This window comes from Bos taurus, chromosome 5 (assembly GCF_002263795.3).
Source record: "Bos taurus isolate L1 Dominette 01449 registration number 42190680 breed Hereford chromosome 5, ARS-UCD2.0, whole genome shotgun sequence".
Taxonomy (NCBI): domain Eukaryota; kingdom Metazoa; phylum Chordata; class Mammalia; order Artiodactyla; family Bovidae; genus Bos; species Bos taurus.
This window is the reverse complement of record NC_037332.1, coordinates 9,752,445-9,766,779: the sequence shown is the minus strand read 5'-3', so window position 1 is coordinate 9,766,779 and position 14,335 is coordinate 9,752,445. Positions and strand designations below refer to the sequence as shown.

Genomic DNA, 14,335 nt, shown 5'->3' with positions numbered 1-14,335 from the left:
ATGTATATACAATGGAATACTCCTCAGCCATAAAAATAATGGAGAAGGCAATGGCACCCCACTCCAGTACTCTTGCCTGGAAAATCCCATGGACGGAGGAGCCTGGTAGGCTGTAGTCCATGGGGTCGCTAAGAGTCGGACACAACTGAGTGACTTCACTTTCACTTTTCATTTTCATGCATTGGAGAAGGAAATGGCAACTCACTCCAGTGTTCTTGCCTGGAGAATCCCAGGGATGGGGGAGCCTGGTGGGCTTCCGTCTATGGGGTCGCACAGAGTCGGACGCGACTGAAGTGACTTAGCAGCATAAAAATAAAGAATAAACTAATGCTATTTACAGCTACATGGATGGACCCAGAGATTATCACACTGCGCAAAGTAAGCCAGAAAGAGAAACACAAATATCACATGATATCACTCACGTGTAGAATCTAAAATATGACACAAATGAACCTATCTTCAAAGCAGAAATAGATTCGTAGACATACAGAACAGACTTGTGGCTGCCAAGGTGGATGGGAATGGGGAAGGGATGGACTGGGAGTTTGGGACTAGAGGATGAAAATTATTACATGTAGAATGGGTAAACTGAAAGGTCCTATTGTATAGCACAGGGAACTGTATTCAATATCCTTGAACCATGATAGAAAAAATATGGAAAAAAAACAATATAATACTGGATCATCGAAAAAGCAAGAGAGTTCCAGAAAAACATCTATTTCTGCTTTATTGACTATGCCAAAGCCTTTGACTGTGTGGATCACAAGAAACTGTGGAAAATTCTTCAAGAGATGGGAATACCAGACCACCTGACCTGCCTCTTGAGAAACCTGTATGCAGGTCAGGAAGCAACAGTTAGAACTGGACATGGAACAACAAACTGGTTCCAAATAGGAAAAGGAGTATGTCAAAGCTGTATATTGTCATCCTGCTTATTTAACTTATATGCAGAGTACATCATGAGAAACGCTGGACTGGAAGAAATACAAGCTGGAATCAAGATTGCCGGGAGAAATATCAATAAGCTCAGATATGAAGATGACACCACCCTTATGGCAGAAAGTGAAGAGGAACTAAAAAGCCTCTTGATGAAAGTTAAAGTGGAGAGTGAAAAAGTTGGCTTAAAGCTCAACATTCAGAAGACGAAGATCATGGCATCTGGTCCCATCACTTCATGGGAAATAGATAGGGAAACAGTGGAAACAGTGTCAGACTTTATTTTTTGGGGCTCCAAAATCACTGCAGATGGTGACTGCAGCCATGAAATTAAAAGACGCTTACTCCTTGGAAGGAAAGTTATGACCACCTAATAGCATGTTGAAAAGCAGAGACATTACTTTGCCAACAAAGGTCTGTCTAGTCAAGGCTATGGTTTTTCCTGTGGTCATGTATGGATGTGAGAGTTGGACCGTGAAGAAGGCTGAGCACCGAAGAATTGATGCTTTTGAACTGTGGTGTTGGAGAAGACTCTTGAGAGTCCCTTGGACTGCAAGGAGATCCAACCAGTCCATTCTGAAGGAGATCAGCCCTGGGATTTCTTTGGAGGGAATGATGCTGAAGCTGAAACTCCAGTACTTTGGCCACCTCATGCGAAGAGTTGTCTCATTGGAAAAGACTCTGATGCTGGGAGGGATTGGGGGCAGGAGGAGAAGGGGACAACAGACGATGAGATGGCTGGATGGCATCACTGACTCGATGGACGTGAGTCTGAGTGAACTCCAGGAGTTGGTGATGGACAGGGAGGCCTGGCGTGCTGCGATTCATGGGGTCGCAAAGAGTCAGACACGACTGACCGACTGAACTGAACTGAACTGATACTTTAAAAATTAAATTAAAAAATCTAAAAACAAAAAATACTTGAACTAGTAGAGTTCAATGAGAAATGAAAGAGGGCATATCCATTTTCTTTCACATTGTTTCAAAATTACTGGAAATAAATTATGTATACTCTAGTTAAAACACAATATGATTGTCCCAAATCCCAAAGGATGAACACTAATACAGCAAATTATGCCTTCATGCTCTCTGTAGCACCTCATAATTCTCTCAGAAGTATCCCTGAAACTTACCAATCTGGCACCGTGTCCCAAGAGCCTGAAATATTTGACAGTCACATGTACCAGCCTTAGAACAAAAAGCTCCGTTAAGGCATTCATGAGGACAAGAACCTGAAGGGCAAAAAAAAATTAGTTATCTTCTGGCATGCATCTGTTTTTATAAACACAATCTGTCAAGATTTAGCTTGGACTAACTGTAACCTCTGTTAACTCAAATAGAACCCTGGGCCTATTGCCTTGATAAGTTAAAGAATTAAGCTCCTCAAGTCTCTTTCTAGTTCATTTCATTATGTGTGCTGTGAAATAAGAAAGACAGGCTTTCACATCTCAAACTACCCTGAGAGCAAAGGTTAGCCTCCTTCAAGCAATTGAAAGGTCAAGTTCCCATGTAAGGAATCCCTGTCCCAGATGATGAGAACCAGAAACACACAAGCTGCAGATGATTCCCTTGACAGAGTTTGGCACCAGCTGCACAACTGATCAGCTACTTCTCCAGGAGCAAATGTGGTATTAAAGAAAAACATCCATCATTAGCTCAAGGGATCAAGCACAATATAGAATTCGAAAAGAAATTCTTATTTTTTAAGAGAACGATTAAACATTCTATTTGAAGTTGTGCATTAATCGTCAGGCTTAATTGCAAATGACGCATTCTTTCTGACCCATAGCTAATTTTAATGGGGCAGAAGCCAAAGCTGCTGCTGGTTGTCATGAAAAATATTTTTTCTTTCACGAAAAGAAAAATCACCCCGAAGGATTATGTTGGAAAGAGAAAGAAAGAAACTATGAGTTCCTGAGTGAGTTTGAAAGCTGCAAATGAATCACAGTGAAAATCCCTCCTCTAATAAGGAGAGGACAAGAGACCCTGGCAAAGCTCAACAGGAAGGATTTAAGCAACACATCAAGAGAACTAGAGAACATCTTTGAGTGACCATAAAGTGTTTACTAAAGACTGGCTCTCTTTGGAATATGGTAAGGTCATGAAAGGCACTAGTCTAACTGTGGTATTTTAACCACAGTTCTGCAGAAGGCAAGAATTTAAAACTCTATTACCCTTACACCTTAAGATCCATTGATCTAAAATGTCTCCACTTTTAAAGACATACAACTCTCTAATTATATCTTAACTGAGGAGGAATGAGCTGTCTTAATTTTGATCATAAATATAGATAAAAATGACATTTGTCATAAATTTAAATGCAGTTCTCTTTTTCTGGTGGGGGTACATATATACATATATCTTTGAATTTTATCTTAAGTCACAATATTGTATTTTTCCAATCAATAAATGTCAAAGGAATTACATAAGCACACATAATTATCGCTTTCAAAAATTTATTTACAACCCTGTTTATTCTCCTGAAAACAGATACCAAAACAAAACTGGTCAGAAACCCCTGTTTTTTTAAATACAAAAAAAAAAAAATCAAATTGAATTTCAAACTACCATTAGCATATTGCTAAATGGAAATGAGAAATTGGTAAGCAAAAAGAGCAATGTCAAAGAGTCCATTCAGGAAAAAAAAAAAAAAAGTCTGATATCCACTGATATCTTTCCTGGTCATACAGTTATGAGCTTTGTCTGCTTAGCCTTGCTTGTTTTCAAATATAATTCATATTTCTATGTGAAGTAAACTTAAACTGATCCTATTACCACCCTGGCTCAGTTCCATCATGCATTATATGGAAATTATAGAGTTCATTCACTATACGCCCCAAAGGGGTCTTTTGAGAAGCAAATACAAAACCATAGAGTTAGCACTGACCTTTTATTTTGCTCTCACCCCAATTAATAGCTTCATGGAAGAAGTATCTTGGAGAAGTTGCTTCAAACTTTAAAAGAAAGAAATCAGAATTCAAGAGAATTAAATTACTTAATTCAAGGCGAACATGCAAATTGGAAAACCTGGAAAACAGCTACAAACACAGAAATCATAAAGAGCTGACTCCATTTTTCCTTGGACTATTAAGGCAAAATCTTGGAGCGGCAGAAAGGGCTCCTCTTGGGTTGTAGTTAGATTTGACTTCAAGGTTTGGTTTTGTTTCCTGAATCTGACAAGTCCTTCATCCTCTCTGACCTCAGTTCTGCCTCCCTGCCCTCTTTGGAAAAGAGCCTGGTTAGAATCTAATCTTTGCATTAGCTGACTGCCTTGCCTGCAGAAGTAGCAGTTTTTAAATATTTCTAAATATTTAAATATTTAAAAATGCATGGGACTGAAGGACCAACAGACAGGGATGTACCCGCTATCTGCAACCCATCTGGGCAAGATACCATCCACAGAAACCTCAGCCGCTGAAGTGTGAGTGTGCCATCCTGAGTCTCCAAAGAGCTGCCACTTTAAAGTTCACAGAGCAGTTAAATGTATCTTTTGTGTGTGTGTGTTTTTTGTTGGTGGTGGTGGTGGTGGTGGCTTTTTTTTTTTTTAATTTTATTTTATTTTTAAACTTTACATAATTGTATTAGTTTTGCCAAATATCAAAATGAATCCGCCACCGGTATACATGTGTTCCCCATCCTGAACCCTCCTCCCTCCTCCCTCCCCATACCATCCCTCTGGGTCGTCCCAGTGCTCTAGCCCCAAGCATCCAGTATCGTGCATCGAACCTGGACTGGCATCTCGTTTCATACATGATATTTTACATGTTTCAATGCCATTCTCCTAAATCTTCCCACCCTCTCCCTCTCCCATAGAGATGTATCTTTTTATAGAGCCCAAAGGACATCAGGGTATTCATTAAGAGCATGAATTATAGAATCAAAAGGTTCTGGATTAGAGGCCTGATTCTGCCACTTTTTACTCCAAGGCAAATTTCTTAACTGCTTAGCACCTTCTTTTACTTGTCTGTGAAATGGGAACAATGATACATACTTCACTATGTAGCTCCAGCATAATACCTCACATATAGAAGATTAGCAAGAAAGAGATTTATATTAATCTAAGGAACCCAGATAAAATTATAAGATTTAGAGAGGTTAATATGGAGTAGTTGGAAAAGGAAACGGCAATCCACTCCAGTACTCTTGCCTGGGAAATCCCATGGACAAAGGAGCCTGGTAGGCTACAGTCCATGGGGTCGCAAAGAGTCAGACATGACTGAGGAGTAGTAGTAAATAATTGTGGATTATTAAAACTAATCGATTATGGCTTTTTATTCCAATTTAATGCCAGTTTAGTGTATGATCTGGGGCAATGTCCTTTCCAACAGGATTTTTACATTCACCAGAAGAATACGTATTCCCCAAATTTGGCATGTAATAGTTAAATTGACTACCAGAAGATGTTAGAAAAACTGGAAAGAGTGAAGGATAAGAAGAAAGCAGGATAAAGATTGTGATTTCAGGTACAAAGCCCTTTTTCAACAGATTCTGGTCTCCTTTCTACATGGTAACATCTTATTTTAACAGGCAAAGCTGCCCCGTGGCAGAAAAAAGGACACCCACACTCACCACTTCAAGGCTCTTTTCTAAAGTCTTTGGCCCGTATCACGGCTCCAGGTTCACTGCTGTCTGCTTTCATTCTTCCAAGATTTTGTCCTCACTGTTCAGCCTCCTCTTTTTACCTTTTCCTCTCTCTTCCAACTAAGTCAGACTCACAACTGTCTACGACCTGGATTCCCCCAAGACAAGGCTTATGCTCTCTCTAGCCATATTGTCTGGGACTGCCTAAACCTAACACAACCACCGATATTACCGGGCACCAAACTCTTCTCATGTGGGTGCTAATGAATCATTGCTGGTGCTCACTAACAGTATATATTGACTTCAGCTGTGGCTCTACAGGCTCATTAATGAGAACAAATTATTTAACCTGCTCAGTCTCAGTTTCCCAATCTGTAAAATGGAATAACAATAACTGTCTCACAGAATTGTGAGAACTAAATGAAATGAGATAAGTAAATCACCAAGAATGGTGCTAGGCACATAATAAGTTTTTGTAAATATGTTACCTCCTTACATTATTAAGCAAAAACTGATTAAAGTTCACTAATTACACTGGGTAACACTAGACCAAGACAAAAATACACAATTTGTTTTTCACTCAACTTAGGCTACACCTCCTCCATGGAAATCACAGTTACTACCTAGGACACCCACCTCCTGGTCACCACAACATCCTATTCACTGCGACATTCCATGCATCATGATGTTTCACTAATGCTAAGATATGACACACAGCTTTTATTTTTATAACAGATCTGAACTCAGAATGGCATAGCTTATGTCTATAATTGGAGGGTTTGTTTTTTTTTTTTCATTTTTCATGTTATACAAACAATAGCAAATAATGGGTGGTGTCTTAGATTCAATGAACAAGTTACACAAAAAGGACTTCTTTACAGGTCTGCCTCCACTAGACACTGAGTTTCTAGAAAACAAGCGCTGCTGTTCATGGTTATATCTCTAGCACGGCCCCTTTTATGTTGTCAACAAATACCAACGGAACCAAAAATAGACCTTACGCAAATGGGAGTGATCTGCCTCCCAAAGTTGTTTAGAACCATGACTACAAAATGTTCTGTTGATGCCCCTCCTCACATCCTCTTAGCCCATCTTGAACTTTCCCTGCATCTGGGCTTTTGAGCATATTGAAACTCTCAAGCACGAGCTTCTTTTCGTCTCTGCCTTAGGGTAGAGTCCAAGCAGAACAGACAAGAGAAATGCCTTTCAGGAGATTTAAGTGCCCCCAGAAGCTGCCCTCCATCAATGAGAGGCAGGTGTGGGTGGATAAGTATCCCAGCTACCCGATTCCTTGGAGAAACAATTCTAAAACACTCTACACAGTTCCTCAGAGGGATGCCCGCAAGACTGAGCCCCAGATGTTTAAAGCAGGAAGACCCCTCATTGACAGAGATGAGCTGGATTTTCTCCCTTCCCTGGCTCCCTTTCCTCCCCCTACCCCGCTCCTGCACATACAAATTGCCCGTACCCTCTAATAAACAATTTGCCTCTGCTTTCAGGAGAAGAGTCTTGAAATGCGACACAAATGCAAAGAAAAGTTACAAGCTGTGGGTGCATGTATTCACATAACTGACGAAAGAGGACAGCCCATTCCTCTTCAGTGCCAATTACAAACCCACAGGAGGGCGAGAAGCACAGAGAAGTCACTGCAGTGCACACGGACAGGTACAGTTGCACAAGGGCAGCACAGGGACCGTGCACAATTATAGGGACATTCACAGAAGTGTGTGTCTACCCTCCTCTGCTCACTGTTAACTCATTGTCAACGTACTCCTGAGTCCTTGGGTGCACAGATCAGTCCGTGTTCCTAGAGTGGGGAAGTGAATCTGTGGACAAGAATGGCCTTTGTCACAGATGAAATTTCAGTCCTAAACTGTGCAAGGCATCATTGCAACCTCATTGCCCTTCTTTAACATTTCTTCTCTTAGAGTTTGTTCAGATGTTAAATAATGTTGGTGCATGTTCTCCAGCTACAGGAAATAGAAGTGTCCAGCTCTTCAGTCTCTCTAAAAGAAATCAAGACAAGTGCATTTCTCACTTATAAACAAAATGCAGGCATTAACATACCTCTGGGGGGTAAATTATACAAATTCTAAAAAATCCAAATGGTCAATAGAATAAGCCCATCCATAGGCTGCTTAATGTGACAGCTGTGGGGTATGTTTCACAGGTTCTCCAATCTAGTAGGTTCTACCAGAATAAAGTTTATCTCAAAATTAAATTTTCTTATAGATCAATGGAACAAAATAGAAAGCCCAGAGATGAATCCACACACATATGGACACCTTATCTTTGACAAAGGAGGCAAGAATATACAATGGATTAAAGACAATCTCTTTAACAAGTGGTGCTGGGAAAACTGGTCAACCACTTGTAATAGAATGAAACTAGACCACTTTCTAACACCATACACAAAAATAAACTCAAAATGGATTAAAGATCTAAACGTAAGACCAGAAACTATAAAACTCCTAGAGGAAAACATAGGCAAAACACTCTCCGACATACATCACAACAGGATCCTCTATGACCCACCTCCCAGAATATTGGAAATAAAAGCAAAAATAAACAAATGGGACCTAATTAAACTTAAAAGCTTCTGCACATCAAAGGAAACTATTAGCAAGGTGAAAAGACAGCCTTCAGATTGGGAGAAAATAATAGCAAATGAAGCAACTGACAAACAACTAATCTCAAGAATATACAAGCAACTCCTACAGCTCAACTCCAGAAAAATAAATGACTCAATCAAACAATGGGCCAAAGAACTAAATAGACATTTCTCCAAAGAAGACATACAGATGGCTAACAAACACATGAAAAGATGCTCAACATCACTCATTATCAGAGAAATGCAAATCAAAACCACTATGAGGTACCATTTCACGCCAGTCAGAATGGCTGCGATCCAAAAGTCTACAAGCAATAAATGCTGGAGAGGGTGTGGAGAAAAGGGAACCCTCTTACACTGTTGGTGGGAATGCAAACTAGTACAGCCACTATGGAGAACAGTGTGGAGATTCCTTAAAAAACTGGAAATAGAACTGCCTTATGATCCAGCAATCCCAGTACTGGGAATACACACCGAGGAAACCAGAATTCAAAGAGACACGTGTACCCCAATGTTCATCACAGCACTGTTTATAATAGCCAGGACATGGAAGCAACCTAGATGTCCATCAGCAGATGAATGGATAAGAAAGCTATGGTACATATACACAATGGAGTATTGCTCAGCCATTAAAAAGAATACATTTGAATCAGTTCTAATGAGGTGGATGAAACTGGAGCCTATTATACAGAGTGAAGTAAGCCAGAAAGAAAAACACCAATACAGTATACTAATGCATATATATGGAATTTAGAAAGATGGTAACAATAACCCTGTATATGAGACAGCAAAAGAGACACTGATGTATAGAACAGTCTTTTGGACTCTGTGGGAGAGGGAGAGGGTGAGATGATTTGGGAGAATGGCATTGAAATATGTAAAATATCATGTAAGAAACGAGTCGCCAGTCCAGGTTCGATGCATGATACTGGATGCTTGGGGCTGGTGCACTGGGACGACCCAGAGGGATGGTATGGGGAGGGAGGAGGGATGAGGGTTCAGGATGGGGAACACATGTATGCCTGTGGTGGATTCATTTCGATATATGGCAGAACCAATACAATATTGTAAAGTTTAAAAATAAAATTAAAAAAAATTAAATTTTCTACTGAGTTGTGTGGATGTCTTTTTGTGGCTAACATGGCCTACTGGTAAACATGTACTTAACATTTCTCAGAGAAAAACCATTTTAACCACTTCACATGATACATTAAGTACTTACATACACAAAATACTTTTTAGAAATAAAAAGTGTTTCCCTTTCAAAGACAATTCTTTGCCTGTACTAGTACAAAGAAAGATCTTCATTCTTGTTGAGGATAAATTAGTTCTGTCTTCTGAATTGTCACAACAGCATATCATATCTCTTTTTTCCCAATTATCTTTAATTAAGTTAAATATTAAAATATATTACAGATATATTTATATCTTTAAATATAAAATAATTAGGCATCCATCAGAAAATGCTAACAGAAATTGATTACAATTCAGCATTTGACAAAGACCTTGAATATATAAGCTGTCTGCTACATAAATACTCAAATCATATTACTTTCCAAAGAAATACCTTTTTGAGTCAGGATTCTCTATCTTACCATCCATCTTTAACAGAGAACTATTTTTAAAAATCCACCCATTTAAACATTCCAACCATAATTTGAAGATACTACGATTATGTCACAGAATATCATTTAGATAAAAGGACTCAAGCAAAAAGGTGTCCTCAAATTCAGTGCTACTCAACCCCTCTAAAAAAAAAAGTCACTTCTTCATCAGTGCCTATAATTTGGATTTATTAGATAATATAAAACCTGTTTGTCAGGACGGGAGGACACTTCTGGGGCCCTTTTGTGGTGCTTAACTCAGATCATGCACACCTTTCTCTGCTCCTGTTTGCTTGTATCTGTCCTATTTTCATTGTCCTCTGATATTGTACTTAATTTTTAAACCAATTAAAATGTTCTGGCAAGTAATGAGATTAAATCTCTCACAAATTGTGGTAACCTATCAGTAGGGAACTGAGATGAATAGCAGAAAAGCATTTGACCACAAACAAGTAATTGTGAGCTAAGCCTGAACTGGAGCATCACAGAACAGCGCTGGAGAAGTTACTTTGCCTCTTCCTCCTCCTTGTCTTGTTTTTAGCATTTTATTTGCCTCCACAAAGGTCTCATTGTTGAAGTGACAGCAGAGGCCCAGAGCACAATGGATTATTTCTCAGCTTCTCTCTCCATCTGAGGCATAACCTACCTGGGCTGCTAAAAGAGCTCTTTTCTGTAGATTTTCATTAAACCTGTTTCTGGAAGAAAACAAAAAGAACCTGTATAGTCAAAGGCCCCTAGGCAACCTGAACAAGCCTTTCCCAAGAGAGAGCTGATGTTTTCCTCCAGATTTCCATCACTTTATCAAAGAGGTCTTTCTTGGTTTAACATTGAAAAGGTCCCCCTCCCCCTTTTGGAGGGGTTAGATTTGTGTGGTGGCGCTGTCTCATTTTACAAAATTCGGGAGTGTCCCCAGATCTCTTCAGTCACTGATGTAAACTGCATTTTAGGAAGGAACTTTGAGATAGAGAAATAAACAAAATAGCGTAACACTGTAGCACCAACATGCACGATAATTGCTCCACATGCCTTCATAAAATACTTCATAAGTATCCGGCAAGTGCACGTCGACTTTTTTCAAATGGAATACTCAATTCTCTCTCTTTTCCATGTGTTCAGATTAACATTACTGTGAGTAAGTGCATCAAACCACATTATCAAAATAAATAGGTATAATTCTGCTTTTCATTAAACAGATCAATCTAGTCCAAAAAATAATTTTCATTACTGACTGCTAGAACCATTTTATTCTTTTTATCATTAAAAACTGCTTTAATCTGTTAAGAATATTGCACGTTTCTAATCAATGATGCATACTAATGATAACAATAGGAAATTACTGAATATATTAATAACTTCTTTTGAAATGAAAATAATATCTCCTTAGTATCCACAGTCATTGGATATCACCAAAATTCCTTTTATAATTAAAATAAAAGGAAATAATTTTGTTCTGTTGATAAGGAACTAAACACTTAATAATTTTTAATTTGTGGAAATGTTTAAAGAACTACATCTCATGCCCTTGTTTTATAAAATATTGCATTAATTTTTTTGAAAGCAGATGCACAGTCTGCTGAGTTTGGCTCGTTCCCATTATCTTTATGTTTCAGAGGACATGAAGAACAAGAAATACTCACTCTGATGTTCTCGTCAAGATGGATGATGTACAAATATAGCCTGCCAGAGATAAACATATGTGATAAGAATGAAAAAATTATCCAAATATCTTGGCCACATGTTCTGATTATAAAACAAGTTTAAATGTAATTCTAAAATACAGACTGAGATTTTGACCAGCAAGTTCCTTATGAGCCATAAGGGTGACCAGTAACCCAGAAAGAATGGGCAGTGCACATAGAAGGGCATGATACAGTGGAATAAGCACTAGTCTTGAAGACAGAGATCCAAGCTTTAGTCCCATCCTACCACGTAGCAAATACCGAAGTTCAGCAAGCGCATCACAAAATGATGGTGGGGGCCAAGTTGATCTTCAAAGTCCCCTCCAGCTCTCAACACTCTAAGACTATTTTTTCTTGGAGTTTCAGTCACTATTAGGATTGGAAGATAGTGTCTGTAACCATGCTAGCTTTTCACCTTTAGTAATTTTTCCCACTTCCTCTACAAGTCCCAAAATATACAGCCCTTTTCAGTGATTAAATGTAAATAAATGTATGGCTAAATGTGAATAAATGCTTTCTGCCATAAAAATACTTTATAAAATTAATTTATAAATATCTTGATATAATTGAAAATCAGTTCTTAGTCTCAAATGTTAAATCCTTCTTAAGACATTCTTTTGCCATTCTTTGACTTGATGACATCAAGAAAGTTTAAATACTCAATGTCTCCTTGTCTACTGTAAAATTTCAAATGTTTAATTTATACAACTATTTTAAACCATTATTTAGAAGAGAAAGGGAATCAGAGTTTCTTCGAGTACAGTTTTATAGCATAATAAAATCATGATTTTAACATTTTAAAAAGATACTCATAAATTTAAAACTAAAAGTTCCAAATTATCCACATTATTAAAAAGTTTCCCAAAAAATGATCTGAGTGTCATTTAGTATATACCCATTCCAATGACTTCAAAGTGTTTTACAGTATAAGAGGAGACAGTTTCCACCATTCACAAGAAAGACTAAAAAACAATAAGATAAGGTAAAAGTTTAACATGAGTTCTTACCTTGTAATGAAAACAGCAGTATATGAAGCAAGAATATACTCCAAGGTATCATTAAATTGAGTTTTCTCACAATGTTCATTTCAGTATAGCCTTTTCCCCTGAAATGTAACTAAATTGTTGGTCTTTACTATGATGGCATCTTAGAAGTATGAGTATTTGTAGAGGGCTCTAATTCTTATAAATATAGCTTTGTAATAAAGGAATTAAAAAAGGAATTCCAGCCTTTCTAACCACATAGAGCACCTGAAGCTTTGGGACTTGCAGGCAGCCCTTTGGCTGAGGCTCTCATTAGCAATGCATGGCAGCTTCTTACCTGAGCCCGTGTGTGTTACACCCTACCCCACTCCCGCACAGCATACCCTTTGTAGCCTATATCATTAGCCTTTTATGACTTCGAAAGACATAGCATCAAACAAACAAAAAACACTATTATCTCCTGATGTCATGAGAGATAAACATTATTCCTAACTGTTGATCTCTTCCATGTTTTATTCATGAAATAATTACTGTCCTTTGAAGGAAGATGAAATACAATCCTATCAGTCATTCCCAGAATGTCTAAATGTTCTCATAAACTTTTCTTTAAGATTTATAAGTAAACTAAAATTATGTGCATATATTTTCAACTCTAGTCCCATTACAGTGTAGTTTAAGTTGATCTGTTCATGTGCCCACAGATCTTTCTATTAAATATTCCTCAATTGAAGCAGAAAATAATACAAAAAGATGATAGTCTAATATTTGATTTTAAACAGAAAATAAGTAACTCACTTAATCCTGAAAACCTTCCTTCACACCCTGTTTTTCCATCCTCTATGACATGCACCCAATTAGACAACAAGGAAGGACTTCTTAATTCAGCAGAAAGTGCACTCTTCTCTGGAAGCGACGGATTGCCTGGATTAGTATCAGAGAACAGCTCTAATATTTCACAACCAACTTCAAAGAAAGGAGCTAAGCCCATAAATGAGTGAAGGCCATGATTGTACAGTGGGTGCACATTTCCATAACAGATCCCCTGTTTCCTGCACAAGTATCAGACTCACTTAGCAGATGGGTCACAGTAGTAAAGAATCTCTAACCACACAAGAACTACCTTTGAGACAAAAATACACAGCAGTTCTTCATATCTTGCTGTACTCAGATACTTTTTATGCAGTGACTTTCAGGTCTTTTCTGTGAAAATATCCTTGATATCCTGATACATTGCATGCCCAACACCTATTATATAAACAGTTTATTGTCTATGTCTCAAACTTAATAATCTTTTACTCTTGTTTTACATGATCTTAATGCCTTTCCACTGCCTATATAATTGCCAGTTCTATGAGCCAAGAGAAGATGTTTCCCTTAACTTCATATTTTAAGCATGAAGAAACACATAAACTCCCTCAAAATACAAGTAGCTCTATGCCTACACACACACACATATATGTACCACTCATTTTAAAATTTTGATGAATTACTTTAAATAATTTAAGTGTAGTATGTGTTTAATAAATATTTATCAAAAGGTTATTGGTCATTACTCAAACTAATTAGACAATAAATTAATACAATTCTAAACAGATAGACCTAGTTATTTATATTTACACTCTAATTATTGGTCTAAAAATATGTACCTTTTAAACTTAATATTCTACACACTTAAGATGTGAATACAGAATAAATTTTAAAGCTTGAAATTTGTTTAGAGAACAATAATTTTCCTACAAAAAATTTTTAATTCAATGCACCAAATTTGTTTACACAAGATATTTATTACCTCTTTCTGAAAAGCATGAAAATGTATATAACATACACATTACTAAGTTCCCACCTTAATTTAAAACCGTTTCTCTTAGCTTCATAGTTTCCTATAAAAATCAACCTAAAATGTGAAGATTCTATAAATCATATTTTAGGATTATTTTTTCC

At 37.6% G+C, this 14,335-nt stretch overlaps 1 protein-coding gene across 1 annotated transcript in view; it reads right to left on the bottom strand.

Annotated features, from left to right (window-relative positions):
• The window catches only part of OTOGL (otogelin like), a 174,246-nt gene extending 161,441 nt beyond the window's left edge, over nucleotides 1–12,805 (bottom strand). The window contains exons 1-5 of the mRNA XM_059886820.1: nucleotides 12,419–12,805; nucleotides 11,370–11,409; nucleotides 10,379–10,427; nucleotides 3,824–3,890; nucleotides 2,070–2,168 (exon numbers count right to left, since the gene is read on the bottom strand). Of these exons, the coding sequence (XP_059742803.1) occupies nucleotides 2,070–2,168; nucleotides 3,824–3,890; nucleotides 10,379–10,427; nucleotides 11,370–11,409; nucleotides 12,419–12,497 (334 nt within the window). The 5' untranslated portion in view covers nucleotides 12,498–12,805. The remainder of the gene's footprint in view (nucleotides 1–2,069; nucleotides 2,169–3,823; nucleotides 3,891–10,378; nucleotides 10,428–11,369; nucleotides 11,410–12,418) is intronic.
• Nucleotides 12,806–14,335: the final 1,530 nt, after the last annotated feature.